General features: G+C 31.4%; 1 protein-coding gene across 2 annotated transcripts in view; it reads right to left on the reverse strand.

The window, feature by feature from the left end:
• The window catches only part of tsc22d3 (TSC22 domain family, member 3), a 79213-nt gene extending 62151 nt beyond the window's left edge, over positions 1–17062 (reverse strand). Inside the window, exon 1 of one of the 2 annotated variants that reach the window (XM_073921261.1) lies at positions 16437–17062. In XM_073921261.1, the coding sequence (XP_073777362.1) occupies positions 16437–16750 (314 nt within the window). In that variant the 5' untranslated portion in view covers positions 16751–17062. 2 annotated transcript variants of the gene reach the window in all.
• Positions 17063–17472: the final 410 nt, after the last annotated feature.

Below are 17472 nucleotides of genomic sequence, written 5' to 3' on the forward strand. Positions count from 1 at the left end.
TCGGATCACAGGTAATAAAGAGTTACACATTCCAGTTCAAAAATATGCCATACACATGCTTAAGTTTAGGCGTCTTTTGTCTGATCATACTGCACAGGTTTTCTTTGGTCTTTCAATCTAATACAGCGAAAAATTATTTTTATAGATTTTTTTATTGACTATATGATTTAACAAATAGGCATATTAGTCTTCAATTAAGTTTTTAACAAATGTTTCACAACAACAAAAGTAACTATACGTGGTGCGTATTCCAAACAATGGCGTAACTTAGGCTGAACTATTACAGTACGATGCATCTTTTGGGAATAAAAAACAATGTAGTTATGAGTGTTTCCCAAAACCAGATATTTGCCTATAAACTAAAACATGTTGTAGTAATGGGTAATTTTTACTTAATTACATTTTTAAGGCCATGCCTCTTTACTTTTACTTGAGTAAAAAAGTGTAGTCAGTATTTCAACTTTTACCAGAGTCGTTTTCAACATCAGTATCTGTACTTCTACTTAAGGATGTGTGTACTTTTGCCATGTCTGCTGGAGAGGAACACTATCATTAACTAACCAATAATAACCTCATTTAGCTTCAGAATACAGCACATAAATTAAATGTGTGACATTTATCATACTTTATAGGTACTTGAAATTGTTTCTGAAGTTGCTGAATGCCACCAAGTAATATACTAAGCTTTGTTAAACAGCATTTCCATGACGCATTTCTTATTCCTAGATGAACTCCTTTTTGAACTATAACATCACATGTTGGTCAGTGACATTTTTCGGTCCCTCTTAGATTATGCAACAGCACAATGTCTCTTTATTAGCCTGTCTTACGTTTAGTCGGTTGTCCCAGGTCATGGAGTCGGAGGCACTGGAGTGCCCTCAATAATCAGTATGTTTGTGTTTTGGCTATAGTGTAGCGGCTGTGGATGAGTGAATGAGTGGGCCTGCAGACAGTGCCTGTCAGTACTCTGAACCCTGCTTCTGGGAACAGGAGCACCTTATACCAGACAACAAAGCTTAGGCTGGCTCACGGTCAACTCTCCACCGGCACCGTCACAACAATGCTGCCATTCACTTAGCCAATTAAATGGATAATATACACCTCCGTGCGTGTTTGTCTGACTATGACAAGTAAATTACTGCTAAAGCTTCTGCCATGATGGGAATTGACCTGTTAAGCTACTATGAAACCCGATCCACCTGTTGCGTTTTATTGCAACACCCCATCTACTGTCTGCAAGTGCTTTATAACAAACAGCTTGTGTTGAGGACCACGTGTGAACTCATAATCACAATCATCAATGCAAATGATTTGTTCGCACAGCACGTTCACAGCGCAGGGTTCATTTTCAGACCAGCTGCAGACTGAATGCATTGCATGTGTTACATCAAAAGGAAACATCTCGTTGAAATAATTAGCGGAGACCTTATCAATTCATGAGGTTTTGAATGTGTGATGGGGAAAATTTATCCAAGGCTGGTGAAATGTGAACATTATTTAGGATTTGAGGTACTATCGGATGACAGTTTTCAACTAAATGGATAATATTAGTACAATATGTGCATTGTAAAGTGGCCACATGCGTAGTGTGTAACTTGTAAAGTGACATTGACAACTACTGTTTTGCATTTTAAGTCATTTTACAGTTAAGTTTAAACAGTGATCAACAAATATCTTTACATATAAAAGTAAAGGATTAAAATGTTACAAAAATGATTATTTTATATATAAAAAAATAAACCACTACCTCCATGCCTTCTTCACCTCAGGGTTTTTTCATTACTATAATATTCTTATTATTATTAGATGTATTATTTATTATATGCATATTTATATTTGTTTTAAAGAAAACAAGTTTAGATTTGTCCACATGTTGGGTTTTGAAGACGTATGCATTACAATATGGGGCATAAGAATAGGACGTGTTTTTGGATATAACTTATTATATAACATTTCGTTATTATTGTTCATTTATTAGTTTTCTAAAAATTAGAACTAAATTTAGAAATAGTTTTGAAACAAATTTTTGCGTTTTACAAATCAAAGTAAATATGTAGGCTAATAGATGTCTTCAGTGGAGTGAGTTTCCACTGTTTCTTCCTTAAAGTAAAAGTAAAGTAAAGAGGCCGAACGGAGGAGGCTCATTCATTTTCTTTGCACAGATGTGTTGTTTTCTCGGTAGTGAAGCGTTCCGTTTTTTCACTTACAACATCTGTGAAGTAAATAGCACATGCACCATGGCAAGACGCAACTGACTCTTAAAAGGGATGGGATTGATTGGTTTGATGGACATTATGCTCAAAACACATGACTTATTAAGAGAATAAGCACACCCTGTTAGACCATGTGCCAGGGTGCAGAGCGTATTTTTCTATCCTTAAAATAGCAAAAGTGGATTTGGACACTATGGATTGTGCCATGCACTTTAGACTTTGCACTTAGATCATTAAGATGGAGCCCTGTTTGTTTTATATATGTGTGCAAACACTGTTCAAAACATGAGGAAACCTTTTCTTGGAGGAAGATCTTTTTAAGCACATTGTTTTTGTGTGTAAATAAAATCCCCACTGTCTTAGATCAGCTGCGTGATATTGAGTGTTAACTGTAAAAACAACACTGGTTTTAACGGTAAAAAAAAAAAAAAAACTTTAAAAAAATGCTACAGTAAAAAACTTTAATGTGGTTAACAGTAAGTATGTTAACTGAAAACATGTCTGCGATTTGATTAGTATTTTTTTTAAATGTTCCAATAAAGATCAGTAACCCAGTTAACAGTAACTGCCTTAATATACATAATGAAAAACTGTAAATTAACTTTTTCCAAAATTCCCTGCATGACACTTTTTTGGCATTACTGTAATTCTTTTTAGCTTTAGTTCATTAGTTTTATGCTCTAAATAATGTTTTATGCATATTGTTTATTGCATTACTTTAGTGTCATGTGTTTTACCATGATGATGTTTAGTAGTAAAGCAGTAAACACCTGCTTATGGTTGTGCTTTTATCTGTGTAACAAAGCTATGCAGATGCTAGTTCTTCAAAACATGTCTCATTATAGGACTATAAATTAATTAAGTAAAAACAGTCATTTAATACTGCAAAATACAATTTATTTCATGTTCCTTCTGTATTTTATGGTAACAAGCAACTTCAGGTGCTTTTTTTTTGTTGGTTTGTTTTCATCGTAAATGGTACAGATTGATTTACTCAGAATTCCCTTCATGGCACATAACTTTTATGTTTTGTTTTGTTTTTTGTTGCTGTTATCAGGTACAATGTTGATGTTAATAATTTAAAATATTGATGTATTAAAATTCTATACAGTAAATGAATGTAAAACAGTAGTTTATCATAAAATTATAAATGCTATACCATATTTTATTGGTAAAATTCTGGTAACATCTACTATAAAGTAAATTTGATAGATTTCACCTTTGCTTTTATACAACATCTTTAAAACAAGTTATGTTTAGTAAAGTTATAAGTAATTGGGCACATTTTTTTTCTTCTATGATGCTGTGTGCACCTCATAGTGAAAATGGTTTCATTCTTCATTCTATAGTGTGCTTGCATTAATCGTGTATCATCACAACTGTTCATGATGCATGTTGTGTTCTTTATTTATTAATTTTTTTTCCAATTATGCACATAAAACACAGATGCAGTTTATTTAGCTGGATTTCCCAAATGACATTCCCGGTGTAAAAAATGTTCCCAGTTCCTGCATGTGTGGAAATGCTGTAAAGGCTAGGTGCACCAATTGTATTTTTGTACAGCAACTAACTACTGAAGACAGCAAAATCTGTAAACAGCCAAGTTAATGAGTGCTTGTATGAGGGAATTATAATATACTCTTGATGGGAACAAAAACGTTTTTATCAGTTGTTGGACAAGGATTAATCTCTCAATTGTACAAGTGTCAAACAACTCGTTTGGTGCACACAATGAATGGTGTGTACTTTGAAAGGTTATGGTACATTTAAGTTTACTTAAGGCTTAACAGTTTATAAAAAACAACATATTCTTTCACACTTGTATCCTAGTCATCATCATTTCTTAGGTAACTCCGTAGATCTTGTGTTTGCTTCCTCGCATAGGCGTTTTCTAAAGCTTGTGTATTATTAGTAGTAGTAGTTTTTCTAACAGCACACCAACAGACTATGTCTGCAAGTAATAAACAGTATAATAAAACCTTGATGCTGCTGGACTATAAATCAGCACTAACTAAGAGTAATGCCACAGCACTGTAATCTGTGGTTAATTTTCCACATTTTCTCTGATTGTTCCCAATCCGATCAAATCAGCTTTGAATGCGCTGCTATTCTTTTGAAACAGAAGCCTTCCTGAAGTGTTCCTGCTCATGTTGACACAGCTGGTAGTGGTCAGCGTGCCTTCAGATCACAGTCTAATATATATAAAGCTGATCTTCTTTATGCTGATCACCATGTCAAATAAACTGAGAGCTGAGGATGAGCTTTCTCAAAGCCTTGACTTCTGGCCATTGGTGTTTATTTACATATTTGTTTCGTTATTATTAAAATGTATTGGTGAGATATGAGAAAGACCTACTATTTAGAAGGATTGTGGTGAAGTATAGGGATTTGAAATTAAATTAATTATTAATTGGCGCTTTATTTAATGTCATCAAATAGATTTTGCTTTATATTTGTCTGTAAATTTTTTTTTAAATCTTTATATAATTTTGTTGTACAATAACTCCAGGTCTGGGCTTTCTCAAAGATCTATTTTCTTTGTATTTATTTATTTATTTAATAGGAATATCAGTAATAATACTAGTAGGAACATTATTAATTATAATTTTTTTTGCTATTTTAGAGGATAGTGGAAAAGTACACTGTAAAAAACAATTGGTTATTTTATGTTTGTTTTTTTTTTTTGTTTTTTTTTCCAGCAGCTGGGGTGCAGGAAAAAAAACTACTATAATGGCCATTAAATAACATAAATGTAATGTACTGGAAATTTAAATAAAGGAAATTTCTGTAATTTAACGGCCGTTAATTTACGGTAAATGTCTGTAATTTGTAAAAAAAAAAAAAAAAAAAAAAAAAACATTTTTAAAAATGAAAAACTTAAAATAACAGATTTTTTAAGTGTATAAATATTATTATTATTTAAGGCTTTATTTAATATTATCAAATAGTTTTTGTTTTAATTATATCTGAGAATACTTCTTGGTTTAAATTATTGTTACACTATAGCTTCAACAGCTACCCAAAACATGTATATTTATTATTATATTAGTTATTATTATAATAATTATTATTTATTTTATTTATTTATTTATTTATTTATTTGTTTGTTTGTTTGTTTGTTTGTTTGTTTGTTTGTTTGTTTGTTTGTTTGTTTGTTTATCATGATTACAATTTTGCTGTCACATGCGTAATCTAATATTTTGGCAAAGTATAAATATTTCAATTTTAGTTAATTGGTATTTTTTTCTTTTCTTTACTATGTCATCAAATAATGTTTGTCCTTAATGTACCTCAGGATATTTTCTGGTATATAACTTATTCTTACACAATAGCTCCAGGCATGGGCTTTCTCAAAGCATTCATTTCTTCACGTTTTAGTGCAGAATCAGCTTGACGTTCTCAAAATAACTTTAAAAGTAACACCACTCGGCCAAATCCACTGCAGCCCTTGAACTTTTATGTAACAGTCTAAAAAAAAAAGTATTGTGCAGGGTTTAGGAGGATCTCTCACAAAATAGTCTCATCTTTTGATATGTTCTTATCCTCTCCTGTGGACCTGGCTCCAAACAGAGCTTCATTGCTATAAAGGAGCATTTTCTGGCATATCAAAACTACTTACGTATATTGATAGGGATTTCTCAGGTCTCTGTTATAACAAGTATTGAGAAAGAAGCAAAAGTTGGAGTTCGAGGTCTCATGTGGCGAACATTAGCTCGCTTTCCTCATGTGATGTGCTGGACGCCTTTTATTAGTAGTGGCTCTCTATTAAAAGCTGACTGGAGAAGAAGTGTGCAGACTTCAGACGCGTGACTGTGTGTGTGTGTGTTAGAGCGTGTGCATCTGATATGTCCATAGCGGCTTTAAAAAGTCTTTCTTGGTGGTGACTTCTAAATAACTGGATTTTTTAATGTTTTTGTGTGTAACATTATTGAATGGTTTTGAATATTTAAAAACAAATGCCAGAGAGTAAAAGATACTGTAATCCTGGAAAAAAGGAAACAACATTATTATTAAAGTATATAAAATAAGTGTTTTTATTCAGACACCCTAGTTTTTCAAGATTTTTTTTTTTTGTGATTTTTTTGTTTGCAATAAAATTTGTAAGCAATTTTGCTATAAAAATATGAATATATATATATATATATATATATATATATATATATATATATATATATATATATATATATATATATATATATATATATATATATATATATATATACAGTTGAGGTCAGAATTATTAGCCCCCCTGAATTATTAGCGCCCCTGTTTATTTTTTTCCTCAATTTCTGTTTAATTGAGGGAAGATTGTTTTAGCACATTTCTAATCATAATAGTTTTAAAAACCTGTTTTTAATAACTGATTTATTTTCTCTTTGTCATGATGACAGTACATAATATTTTACTTGATATTTTTCAAGACACTTCTATAATTAGGTTAACTAAGCAGGTTAGGGTAATTAGGCAAGTTATTGTATATTGATGATTTGTTTTGTAGATTATCGAAAAAAATATTAGCTTAAAGGGGCTAATATTATTGTCCCAAAATTGGTTTTTAAAATATTAAAAACTGCTTTCATTCTAGCCGAAATAAAACAAATAAGACTCTCTCCAGAAGAAAAAATATTATCAGACATACTGTGAACATTTCCTTGCTCTGTAAAACATAATTTGGGAAATATAAAAAAAAAAGAAAAAAAATGAAAGGGGGGCTAATAATTCTGACTTCAACTGTATATATATATATATATATATATATATATATATATATATATATATATATATATATATATATATATATATATATTTTTTTTTTTTTTTTTTTTTTTTTTTTTTTTTTTTTTAAATATTTATTAATATGTTATAGCATGTATGATATCTTATTTACCATATTAGGTAGCCTACTATGTAAGGTGTGCAATCTGATATAATGACAGTGTCACAAATATGAAAGTAAAAGCATCTTTATTTTGGTCTCTTGTTGTCAAGACAAGGTCTAAAACAGTAGAGATTAAGCCAAAGGAAGGTTGCATAACTGACATCTGACATCACTGGCTAATAATTGCATTACTTTCACAGTAAGGTACTGTATGTAAATTCATAATAACAATAATTCTGTAAATATTTCTAAATATCAAAAAAGTGCCTGTACTAGTATATAAGTTAATGTGTATTCATTTAGACATAGAATAAAGTATTAAAGGTGTTTGAATTCCTTTAACTAAGGTGCAAAAGATATAGCCATTTTTACAATAATTTGCTGTAATCATGATGTCAGCCTTAATTTCACAATAAAATTCTGAAAATGTAAAATTTAAAAGTTCAATCCTGTAGAGTGACACTAATGTAATTTACTGTGAAAAATTACTGTAACATGTTGTAAAATTCTGGGAATTTATTACTGTGTAGGACATGCACTAGGATTGCTGTAAAACCCGTCAATTGCAGGGAAGTTTTTTCTCTCGTTAACAGCAGGGAATGAGTTAAGTGAAATCATTTATCGATTTGAGGCACATCATAATATCAGCCATAAATGTAAAACAAAACAATTCCCAATCCACCCCATTCCATGTAATGTAATGATTGCGAGGGTGCAGGTGAGATGTCATTTTTCAAGAGACTCAAATACATCACGTGTATGCAACATCAAGTAGTCACATAAAGCAATAAATTGCAAACTGAAATAAATATAATTTCATTACATGGTTTGGAATTTGGTGTTTTATAAGATTATTTACATTTTTTGTGATAAGATTAAGAATTTTACAGGATCGCGAAAACTTGTGACTTTCTGTTGATTTTGCGTTGGATTGTTTATTTGGTCTGTTTATTTATTTTTTCTTTCTATTTGTTTATTTATTTGCTTACTTACTTTTATTGTATTACATTTTTATATTTTGTGGCCTTGCTAAAAAATAAGTATACACTTTGTTTACTTATTTGCTCTCTTACTTGCTTACTATTATTGTATTACCTTTTTTATATTTTGTGGCCCAGCTGATAAATAAGTAAGAACTAGTATATTTTGAATGAAAGAGCATATAAATAATACATTTATTATTTTCTAAATATATATATTAATAATATAAATATAAAATATATACATTTAAATATAAATGATTTATTTAAATTAGTTTAACATTTTTGTGTAAATGTTAAAATATATATATTCTATTATCAAGGTCATTAGGCAGGCCTGTTCTTTTTTTTTTTTTTTTCATTTAAATCAGCTCTTAAAGCTCTTTTTTTCGTTGGCACTTAATATTACCAACAGGTTATTTTAATATATATGCCTTTTTAAGTACTTTAGCTATATTTTACCTTATATTTTATGTCTTTTATATACTATTATGCACGTTTTGTTTTAAACTTCAGCACTTTGAGTCTCTTTTGTGTTTTATAAAATGCTTTATAAATAAACTTTGACTTTTATGATTATTATTACTACTTTAATAATAAAAAAAAATACATTAAAAATAATAACAATAAATGAATAAAAAATAAAGTGTTTTGGAGCTAAATAGTTTTGGGTGTATAAATTATTGCTATACTGAAGCAATATTATAGAGGTTTTAGAGCAAAGGTGTCAAACTTAGTTCCTGGAGGGCCGCAGCTCAGCACCAGTTTGATTTCAACCCTAATTAACCACACCTAATCGAACTAATTGATTGCTTAAGTCTTGTTTGAAACAATCAGGTCAGTGTGTTGAAGTAGGGTTGGAACAGTGCAGGGCTGTTTTAGAGGGTATAATTCATAAATCATTTTATAAATCATCCGTTTGTTGAAAATCAAACAGCACACATAATGTTATGGAAGCACAATTCAATATCTGACAGTGTGACTTAAACTTTTTCTAAACCCTTATTCATCATTCTTGCAAAAGGAATTTTTAAGAAGCTGCCAAAATCTCCTCATTTTTCGACAGAGGCCTGAGACTGAGCAGTTCTGCCTTTTGTTTGTTGATCAGTGTTTGGTCAGGGATATTGGGGTCAGTGTGGGCAAGGCTCGGAGGTTCAGCTGTTATCTCACAAGGGCATCGTCCCTGGAGGCTGGCATGCTGTTGTCTTTTCAGCATGTTTAACAGGCAGAAAACATCTTAAGGTAGTTTGTGCACACTCTGCATTTATAAATGGATCAAATGTGGTATTTAAGTAGAGAACTACTACCAAGAGTGTTTTTCAGTCCTTTTCCCCCATAGATGAAGGGTCTTGATTCTTTTTTCTCTTTAAAGCTTCTTTATTTTCAATTTGCTCGATTTCAATGTCATAGAGACAAATAAACACACAATGTGAGCATAAAATTGACTTTTTTGATTGATTGACTGATTAATTGATTGATTGATTGACTGACTGACTGACTGACTGACTGACTGACTGACTGACTGACTGACTGACTGATTGATTGATTGATTCCTATTGGATTTGCAAATGGATATTTAGTGATATAAAATGTAACATTTAATGTTTTTTTTTTCAATTTATCAGACACTTTCATAAAAGTGACTTTATAAACGTGTATTTAATATTGAGTTTTTCTCTGGTCGTCAAATCTCAGTCATCAGGGGTAGTCTTATCAAAAAAATTGCATAAGGCCAGTTTTAGGTTAGATAGGGATATCGGGATATATTCTTCTGGAACACCTTTATCACATTTAGGTGTCATAAAAATGCCACTGAAGAATAAATATGTCAGGTATAAATATTAAAAAGTATTGCAACATTGTTAGATTAATTAGGGCTTCATTGTTATTCTTTTTTTACATTATTGTACTTTAGCTTTGTCAGATTATAAAAATATAAGCAATTATTTTTAACAGGAAGGCTAATGAATTGAAATGCCTAAATTAATTAACTTAAAATCAAATTTCAAAATAAATGTGTTACACAAAAATTCTACAGTTGTATTTAAAAGTATTAAACGTACATAATTTAGATACATTTTTAAATGAATAGTTATCATTAATTTTCATTTTCATTAGTATTCATTCAACCGACAGACACAGACAGACAGACAGACAGACAGACAGACGATGGATGTATAGATGGATGGATGAGTACGCTTTTTAATATGTTGTGCAATCACAACCTTTTCCATTTGCTAGGTATCAGAAACACACCTTTCATTTTAATCCCTATGGATCATTCCCAGACACTACAGCGCTGCTCATGAGCTGTTCCGTGTGGCATGTCTGGATCCATGTCTCTGCTTGCCTGGGGATGCGGATTACATTTCTGCATATTAAATAAACAGACTGGCGTTTTAGCAATATATTTCAGGGTTTAGCGAACTGGACTTATTGTTGGCAAGACCTCGGTTGCTTTGTTTCCTATACTCTATTAAAACAGACACACCTTTCTTATCTTCGTTCCATCAATAACACCATGTTCCTTTCTCAAGACTTCAAGGACCTTTGAGTGTACACATGAAATAAAGCCAGCATTTAGTCTGCTAGAAGTGTGAAACATAAAATATTTAGTGCTGTCAATTGATTAAATGGTAGCTAATTAACCACACATTTCTGAAATCATTAACATTAAAGCTTTAAAATGTACCTTTACGCTGCAAATAACTTGACTTTTAGCCTTCAGATAACAACATAAATATATTATGTTTTAAATATTTGTTTGATGACCTATTGTTTTTATGACAGAAGGCCAGTATCAATTTTACCAATACTGATGTCTTTAGGATTTTTTTCTATTATTTAACCATTGATTTTTAGACATTGACGTTTACAGTATAACTGAGAGAGTTTTTGTTTTAGTAAATGAGGCATTATTGTATTTAAAATGCTCTAATTTGCTTGCATCTCAAACACACACACACAAAAAGTACTTATTGTATGAATTTAAATTCTTAAGTAAATTCTGAGAATTTATTTTTTATCATTCTCTTGATTGAATAAATGAATGAATGAACGAATAGGATAGATAGGAAACGGACAGAAGAATACAGGTGCTTGTCAATTAAAATGTTGTATATAATCTGAAAAAAGCCTTCATAATATTATTATGTGTAAAATTGTGCAGTTTGATGTATTTACAACTGGAGATGTTTACCTAAGTGCAGAGAAAAGTGCAATAAAAGAAACTTTTTAAAATATATATATGTAAAATTGTTGTTTATTTATTGGCTATAAATAAATAAAATTTTATGCCGATTAAAAAAAAATGCAGTTTCAGTATGAAGCACTGTAGTTTTATTAGGTTAGTTACGAGAGACACGAGGGGAGCACGAGCGCTAAGTCCATTCAAATGGTCAAGAAATTCATGTGCACGCACTAGTCACATTAAGTCAGCATAACAACAAATTCGAAAATGAGTGCGGTGGCTAGCAGCTGTGAGGAGATTGTAAGTAAAAAAGGATGTAAGGATGTTGCCAGAGTGGCTTTTTGGTTTCTTTTCTTGTGCATCCCAGCCAATAGCTCCGCATCTGAAAGAGTTTTTTAGCATAGGGGGTAATATATGCATTTTATTTGTTAAGTTTAAGAGTCTCTTTAACACGTTTGTTTATTTTATTTATTGCTTTTATATATTAATGTATAAATTTACATAGTTGCATAGTAACTGGAGAATATGGGAAAGGAAACATTGCATCCAAAAGTGCCTCATATAATATGCGGATATATCGCATGGCACAGAACGATCCACACGAAACAAAATTGCTTTCCTGTCATGCAACAGAAGAATAGGACTCTACAAATGAACAATGGTTGTTTGATGATGTTAGAGAACCGGTGAAGTGTGTGTGTATGTTTAGAAAGTGAGACGGTAAAGTGTCTTTTGCCAGAGGTCTCACACACACTGCTCCTGTTTACTTTCCGAAACAAGTCTCATAAAAAAGAGCTCATTATGTAGACTGTAACCTTTCACTGCCACGTATAAAACTGTGGACACCCCGATAAAGAAGGCTGAACATTAACTGGCACACTAAGCATCTTGTTTCAGAGGCGTCCCAGTGAGGTTAGGAGGTCTATTGTCCTGTCGTAAAACTGATAGTGAGATTAGCTGCTGAGCAACAGTATTATGAGAATCAGAACACCCATAAATAAGATTCCACAGGAGAATAAATTTATATGGCATATTAATATTTATATTGCATTATGTTTAGAGTCTATCAAATAACAATTTTTATTTATTTATTTTATATAGTCATTTATAAATTTTTTAAATGTTTTAACTTTAGTTTTTTATTATTTGTTTATTTAATTGTTTATTTATTTGTTTGTTAATTTTTATTAAAAATATTTATTTATTTATTTTGTTATTATTGTTTATTTGTTTATTAATTTATTTATTTTTATTCATTCATTTATTTTTTTATTTATTCGTTTTTATTTTCATTTTTTATTTATTTATTTGCTCATTTATTTTTTGCTTATTTGTATTTATTTTTATTATGTATTTATTTTTATTATTTGTTTATTAATTTGTTCATTTATTTATTTTTATGTATTATTTTTAATTATTTATTTATTTGCTCATTTCTTTCTTTATTTATTTTTGTTTATTAGTTCATTTTTTGAACTAATTCATTATTCATTTTATTGTTAAATTTTTATTTGATTATTTATTTATTATTTATTTATTTATTTATTTATTTATTTATTATTTTTATTTCAAATGTAAAAGGCATTGGTGGTACACAACATGTTATGTTTGTTTGTTAAAACTATTAAAATGAATTTATTCACAATGACTTGCATTGTATTTAATGGTTACTGTGGTCACCAAAGAGGTCAGTCATCTGCATTTAATTGTCTTATCACAATTTTTTATGTGGTTCATATTCATATAAATTTTTGAACACTTTTATTACATGTTAATAATCAATAATCATGTTAAATGTTAATAATCAAAAGAGTTTAAAAAATTCAATTTCGAGAAATATTGCCAATAAATATATGGTAATAATATAAATATTAATTGCACAATTTTGATGCTTATTAAGTTTATGTCATTTTTTTCTGATAGATTTAATTAGTAATCATTAGTATTTTGTAATTCAGCCATCAGATTAATTATTTTAAAATGAATTACATTTTAAAATTAATTGAAGTGAAATTGCTGTTTGTGTAAGTCTGTGTCTGTGTGTGCGTGCATGCATTTGTGTGTCTTTGTCTGAATGTTTGTGCATGCTACTGTAACTTTAAAAGACTATACATTCCTGTGCCTATGCAAATAAATAAATTAATATATGCATGTTAATTTACATTCAAACATTCAAACACTACTTGTGTCAAGATTATTAAATGTGTATTTGTTGATTATTTTACTGTGGGATGAGGCCATGTGAAAGATTTTTCTATGACAAAAGTGACACTGACACTGGTAGATCACATGGTAGATTGCATAATACCTATTTTTATACTTGTACTTGTCTTTTTTAACTCTTAAATTTAATGAAGTATCTACTCAATATTTTGGATGCACCACAAGTATATTTCAGGCTTAAGAACATAAGTCTATATAAATCTATATAAACATTTAACCCTTATTTTTGCTAGACTGACATTAAAGTAAAAACCAAAGGGTGGTGTCATAATAACAACATGTGGAAAATATCATCATCAGGCAGCAAATGTCACTTCTTTATTTTATGTAATATCCCTAATACATGGCTCCATATATTTTCTTTTCACCACTAGGCCTCATCTGTAATTCTCCTACAGACTAAACATTTCAAATACTATCAGATTTGAGCAAACTATCCTGATGTCCATATATGATTATTTTCAGTTTGGAAAGCCATGGAAAGAAATGCTCTGTGAGCTTGATCCTCATTTGGTTATTTTGCCAAATACCTGCTTTGGATGGCTTGCAATCCATTTTTGACACTTTAATTTGCTGTAGTACATCACATCAGCTTGTTCCAAGATTCAATATTATGTACACACACTGTCAAACATTACTGAATCCAATGTTGAATGTTTATGTGATTCCGATGCATCCAGAGTTGTTTTGGAAACCATTTGATTTTATAAACATGCATGTTACCTGGTGAGGAATTTGTTTTTCTGCATACTTCAACTATATGGGCTGAAAAGCTGTGCCAGGATGGTATGTAAATTGGCCATAGTTTTTAAATGAATGGGTGTTTTGCAAGCACTAGTTGGAGAAAATACAAGAGGCATCTTCTGCACAACAAAACAAAATGTATAAAATATTTGCACAATTTTTTTTGCAAGATCCTGTGATGAGTTGCATTAAATAGGGCGTATATGTGAAGTAAGAACTTATTTAAGGTGAACTGACTCAAGATTCTCTTAAGTTTGCGCAAAGGCATGTTCTTCATACCAGTTTGCACATTCCTGGAACCCTACTGAGACCGAGAGCCACCCTGTTCTTAAATAACACAGTTGAGCGTGGTTTTTAGTCATGGTTTTATCATGAGGTGTACATAACTAGTGTTCAATGTTTAAATAGATATTGTATGAGTGTTGACAATTAAGCCATGCGTTAATATACCCCAAGCCCACTAATATAAGACTAATTTAGTTCAAACTAAATGGCGGTATTATCGAAATCACTTTACATAATACTTAAATGTCTTATATTAGAGTCTAAATGCACAAAACATTGTTTATGCTCTACAAAATGCTGGGTATTTGAACCCAAAGTTGGACAAACTCAACCTTTTGGTAGATAAAAGTAATAAAAAATTATTTATGAATTTATTTATAGAAAAAAAGTTTGGGTTTGTCCATATTTGACTGCAGTTTGGGTTAAAAAAATCCAACTTTTTAAAATGTATATATTATATATGTATCAGTTTGCTACTGATGGTTTAGTGTTCAGTGTTTCACTAGATATTGTATTAGTGTTGATAATTAAGTCATGAATTAATACACACAAGCCCACCAATATAAGACTGATTTAGTTCAAAAAATGATGGTGTTATCAAAAATAACTGGTTAAAAAAACATGTAAGTGTTATAAAAAAGTGATTTCACTTTTTTATAACACTTACATGTTTTAATAATAATATCCATATGCACAAAACATTGTTAACACTTTTAAAAATGCTAGATTTTTGGTAAATAAAAGTAATATAAAATAGTTCATGAATTTATTTATAGAAAAATAATGATTAAATAATCTAAATGCCAACTAGGACAACTTTAGGTACAGTAATTTCACCTTTATGGCAAAGAATAAGTTCTTTTCATTGTTTTCAAAGTGAAATAACTCATCATAAACAAAGCAGGCTGAGAATAATGCTCATTTTGGTGGAAATTTCAGATAGCACTTAGAGGTTTTTGCATATATATATATGAATCAGTTTGTCATATGATGGTTTAATGTTGTGTTTGACTAGATATTCTATTAGTGTTGATGATTAGGTCATTAATTAATATGCCCAGGCCCACTAATATAAGACTAATTTGGTTCAAACTAAATGGTGGCTTTATCAAAAACAAATCACTTTACATGAATCAAGTGTCCTATATTAGCATCCAAACTAATGCACAATAAATATATTATTTACACTCTAAAAAGTCTAGGTTGATTGAAGTCCAATTTGATTTAAAATGTAAAAGAAAATAAATATAAAATAATATAAGCGGAAATATTTGGTTTTTGTGCATATTTGACCCAAATTTGGGTTGATACAATCCCTCATTTTTTTTTCAGTGTATTATAAGCATGTAATTCAGTTTGTCATTTGATGTTTTAAATGCTTGCGCTCTTAAAAGAAAGATGAACTCTGTTTACCTTTGAGGGTTTTTATCAATCATCACCTGGGAAAACAAATGTTTTGAAAGCGATTCCACTGATATACTGTACTGTTGTTGTCTGCTTTTATCATTACAGATGTGGTGAGGGCTCTGCCATTCTTTTACATAACAGTTCTAAAAGTATATCTTTATAACAAACATCCCTGATGTAAACAGATCTTCAGATTCTTCATTAGTATATTTTCTTACATGAACATCATAGAACCTTTCCATACCTAAAAGTGACAAAATCTTATTTATATTTTTAAGATGTTCCTCAAAAGTGGTTCTATTGCATTACTTTCATAACATTACTTAAAAGTGTTTAGTCATTATTAACAAGCCACAGATTGGTGTTGCCATCAAACATTCTGCATCTGCATCTACATGAGCAATCACAGCTCTGATAAAGACGTTTAAGGTTTGTATGGTTTAAATTAGCAGTGTGTGTGTGTGTGTGTGTGTGTGGCAGAGCAGGTGTGTGAATGCCATGCTTTATTGACATACCTGTGGAAATACAGCAGGATGGACAGCATGGTTTGATCGATGTTGCTGTTGCAGATGCCCTCATTGAGCAGGTAGCAGGGATCCCGAACCACCGACTCCAGAGAGTCCTGTCTCATGATGTTGTTGAGCTTATCTGTATTGAGGTTCTGAAAGTGAAGCTGGTCCCGGAGCTGTCTGAAGTGGTTAACCGATGTTGGACTGCCCAGACTTGTGTGGCCCGATCGGCCTGGTTCCGGCTCGCACCCATTGGCCAAATCTAGACAGCAACTACAGCAGTCCAGGCCGATGGGTGAACGGCACTCCTCGTTTGACATCAGGCAGGTCAAATTTCCCCTGTGAGAGTCGGAGAGGTTCTCCTCCACCTGCTCCAGGTGATCACCTTCCTTCTTACAGTTCGTCCAAGTGTCCAGGTGCTATGAAAGAAGAGTTGATCAACCTCAACTGTGTGTTCTGGGTAAACACATCTCAGGTTTTTTTTTTTTTTTACGAGCTGAGTCGCCTGTTCGCTTGTAATGATGCAGCAGGAATGCGTTTGAACGAAAATCCAGAAGCTGCTTCTGTTTTATTTTTTCTCCTTGCTGTCCCTTGCCCCGCACTTTTCCCTGCCCTCTGTGCGTGCAAACAGTGCAGACAGAGCGAAAGAGAGGAGGTGGAGGCATGGAGGAGAGGGCTGGAATGAGGGAGGAGAAAACTCTCTGATTGGTGGAACAAGCTGATCAGTTCACAAAAATATCCCTCCTCCTTTCCCCACAACATCACAGGACGGGGTGGAGCCAAGTTGGGATGGGAGTAAAAGCATGCTCTTTAACGTGCTGTTCAGTGCTGCCAGGGGCGGAACCCTGAGGGAGAGCAAACACATAGTACTTCCCCTGTTTATATCACTTAAACAAATACAAATGCAGCTTTTGGGGGCTTTTTTTTTTGTAGTTTTGTCTTGGTTTCCTAAGGCTATTAAATTCAAGCTTGATTTGTACCCTTTGCGTGCTGCTGGTACAAATACTGGTTGTGTGAGCAGTGTTCCATGTCCAATGATTCA

Source organism: Danio rerio, chromosome 14, assembly GCF_049306965.1.
Source record: "Danio rerio strain Tuebingen ecotype United States chromosome 14, GRCz12tu, whole genome shotgun sequence".
Lineage (NCBI taxonomy): Eukaryota > Metazoa > Chordata > Actinopteri > Cypriniformes > Danionidae > Danio > Danio rerio.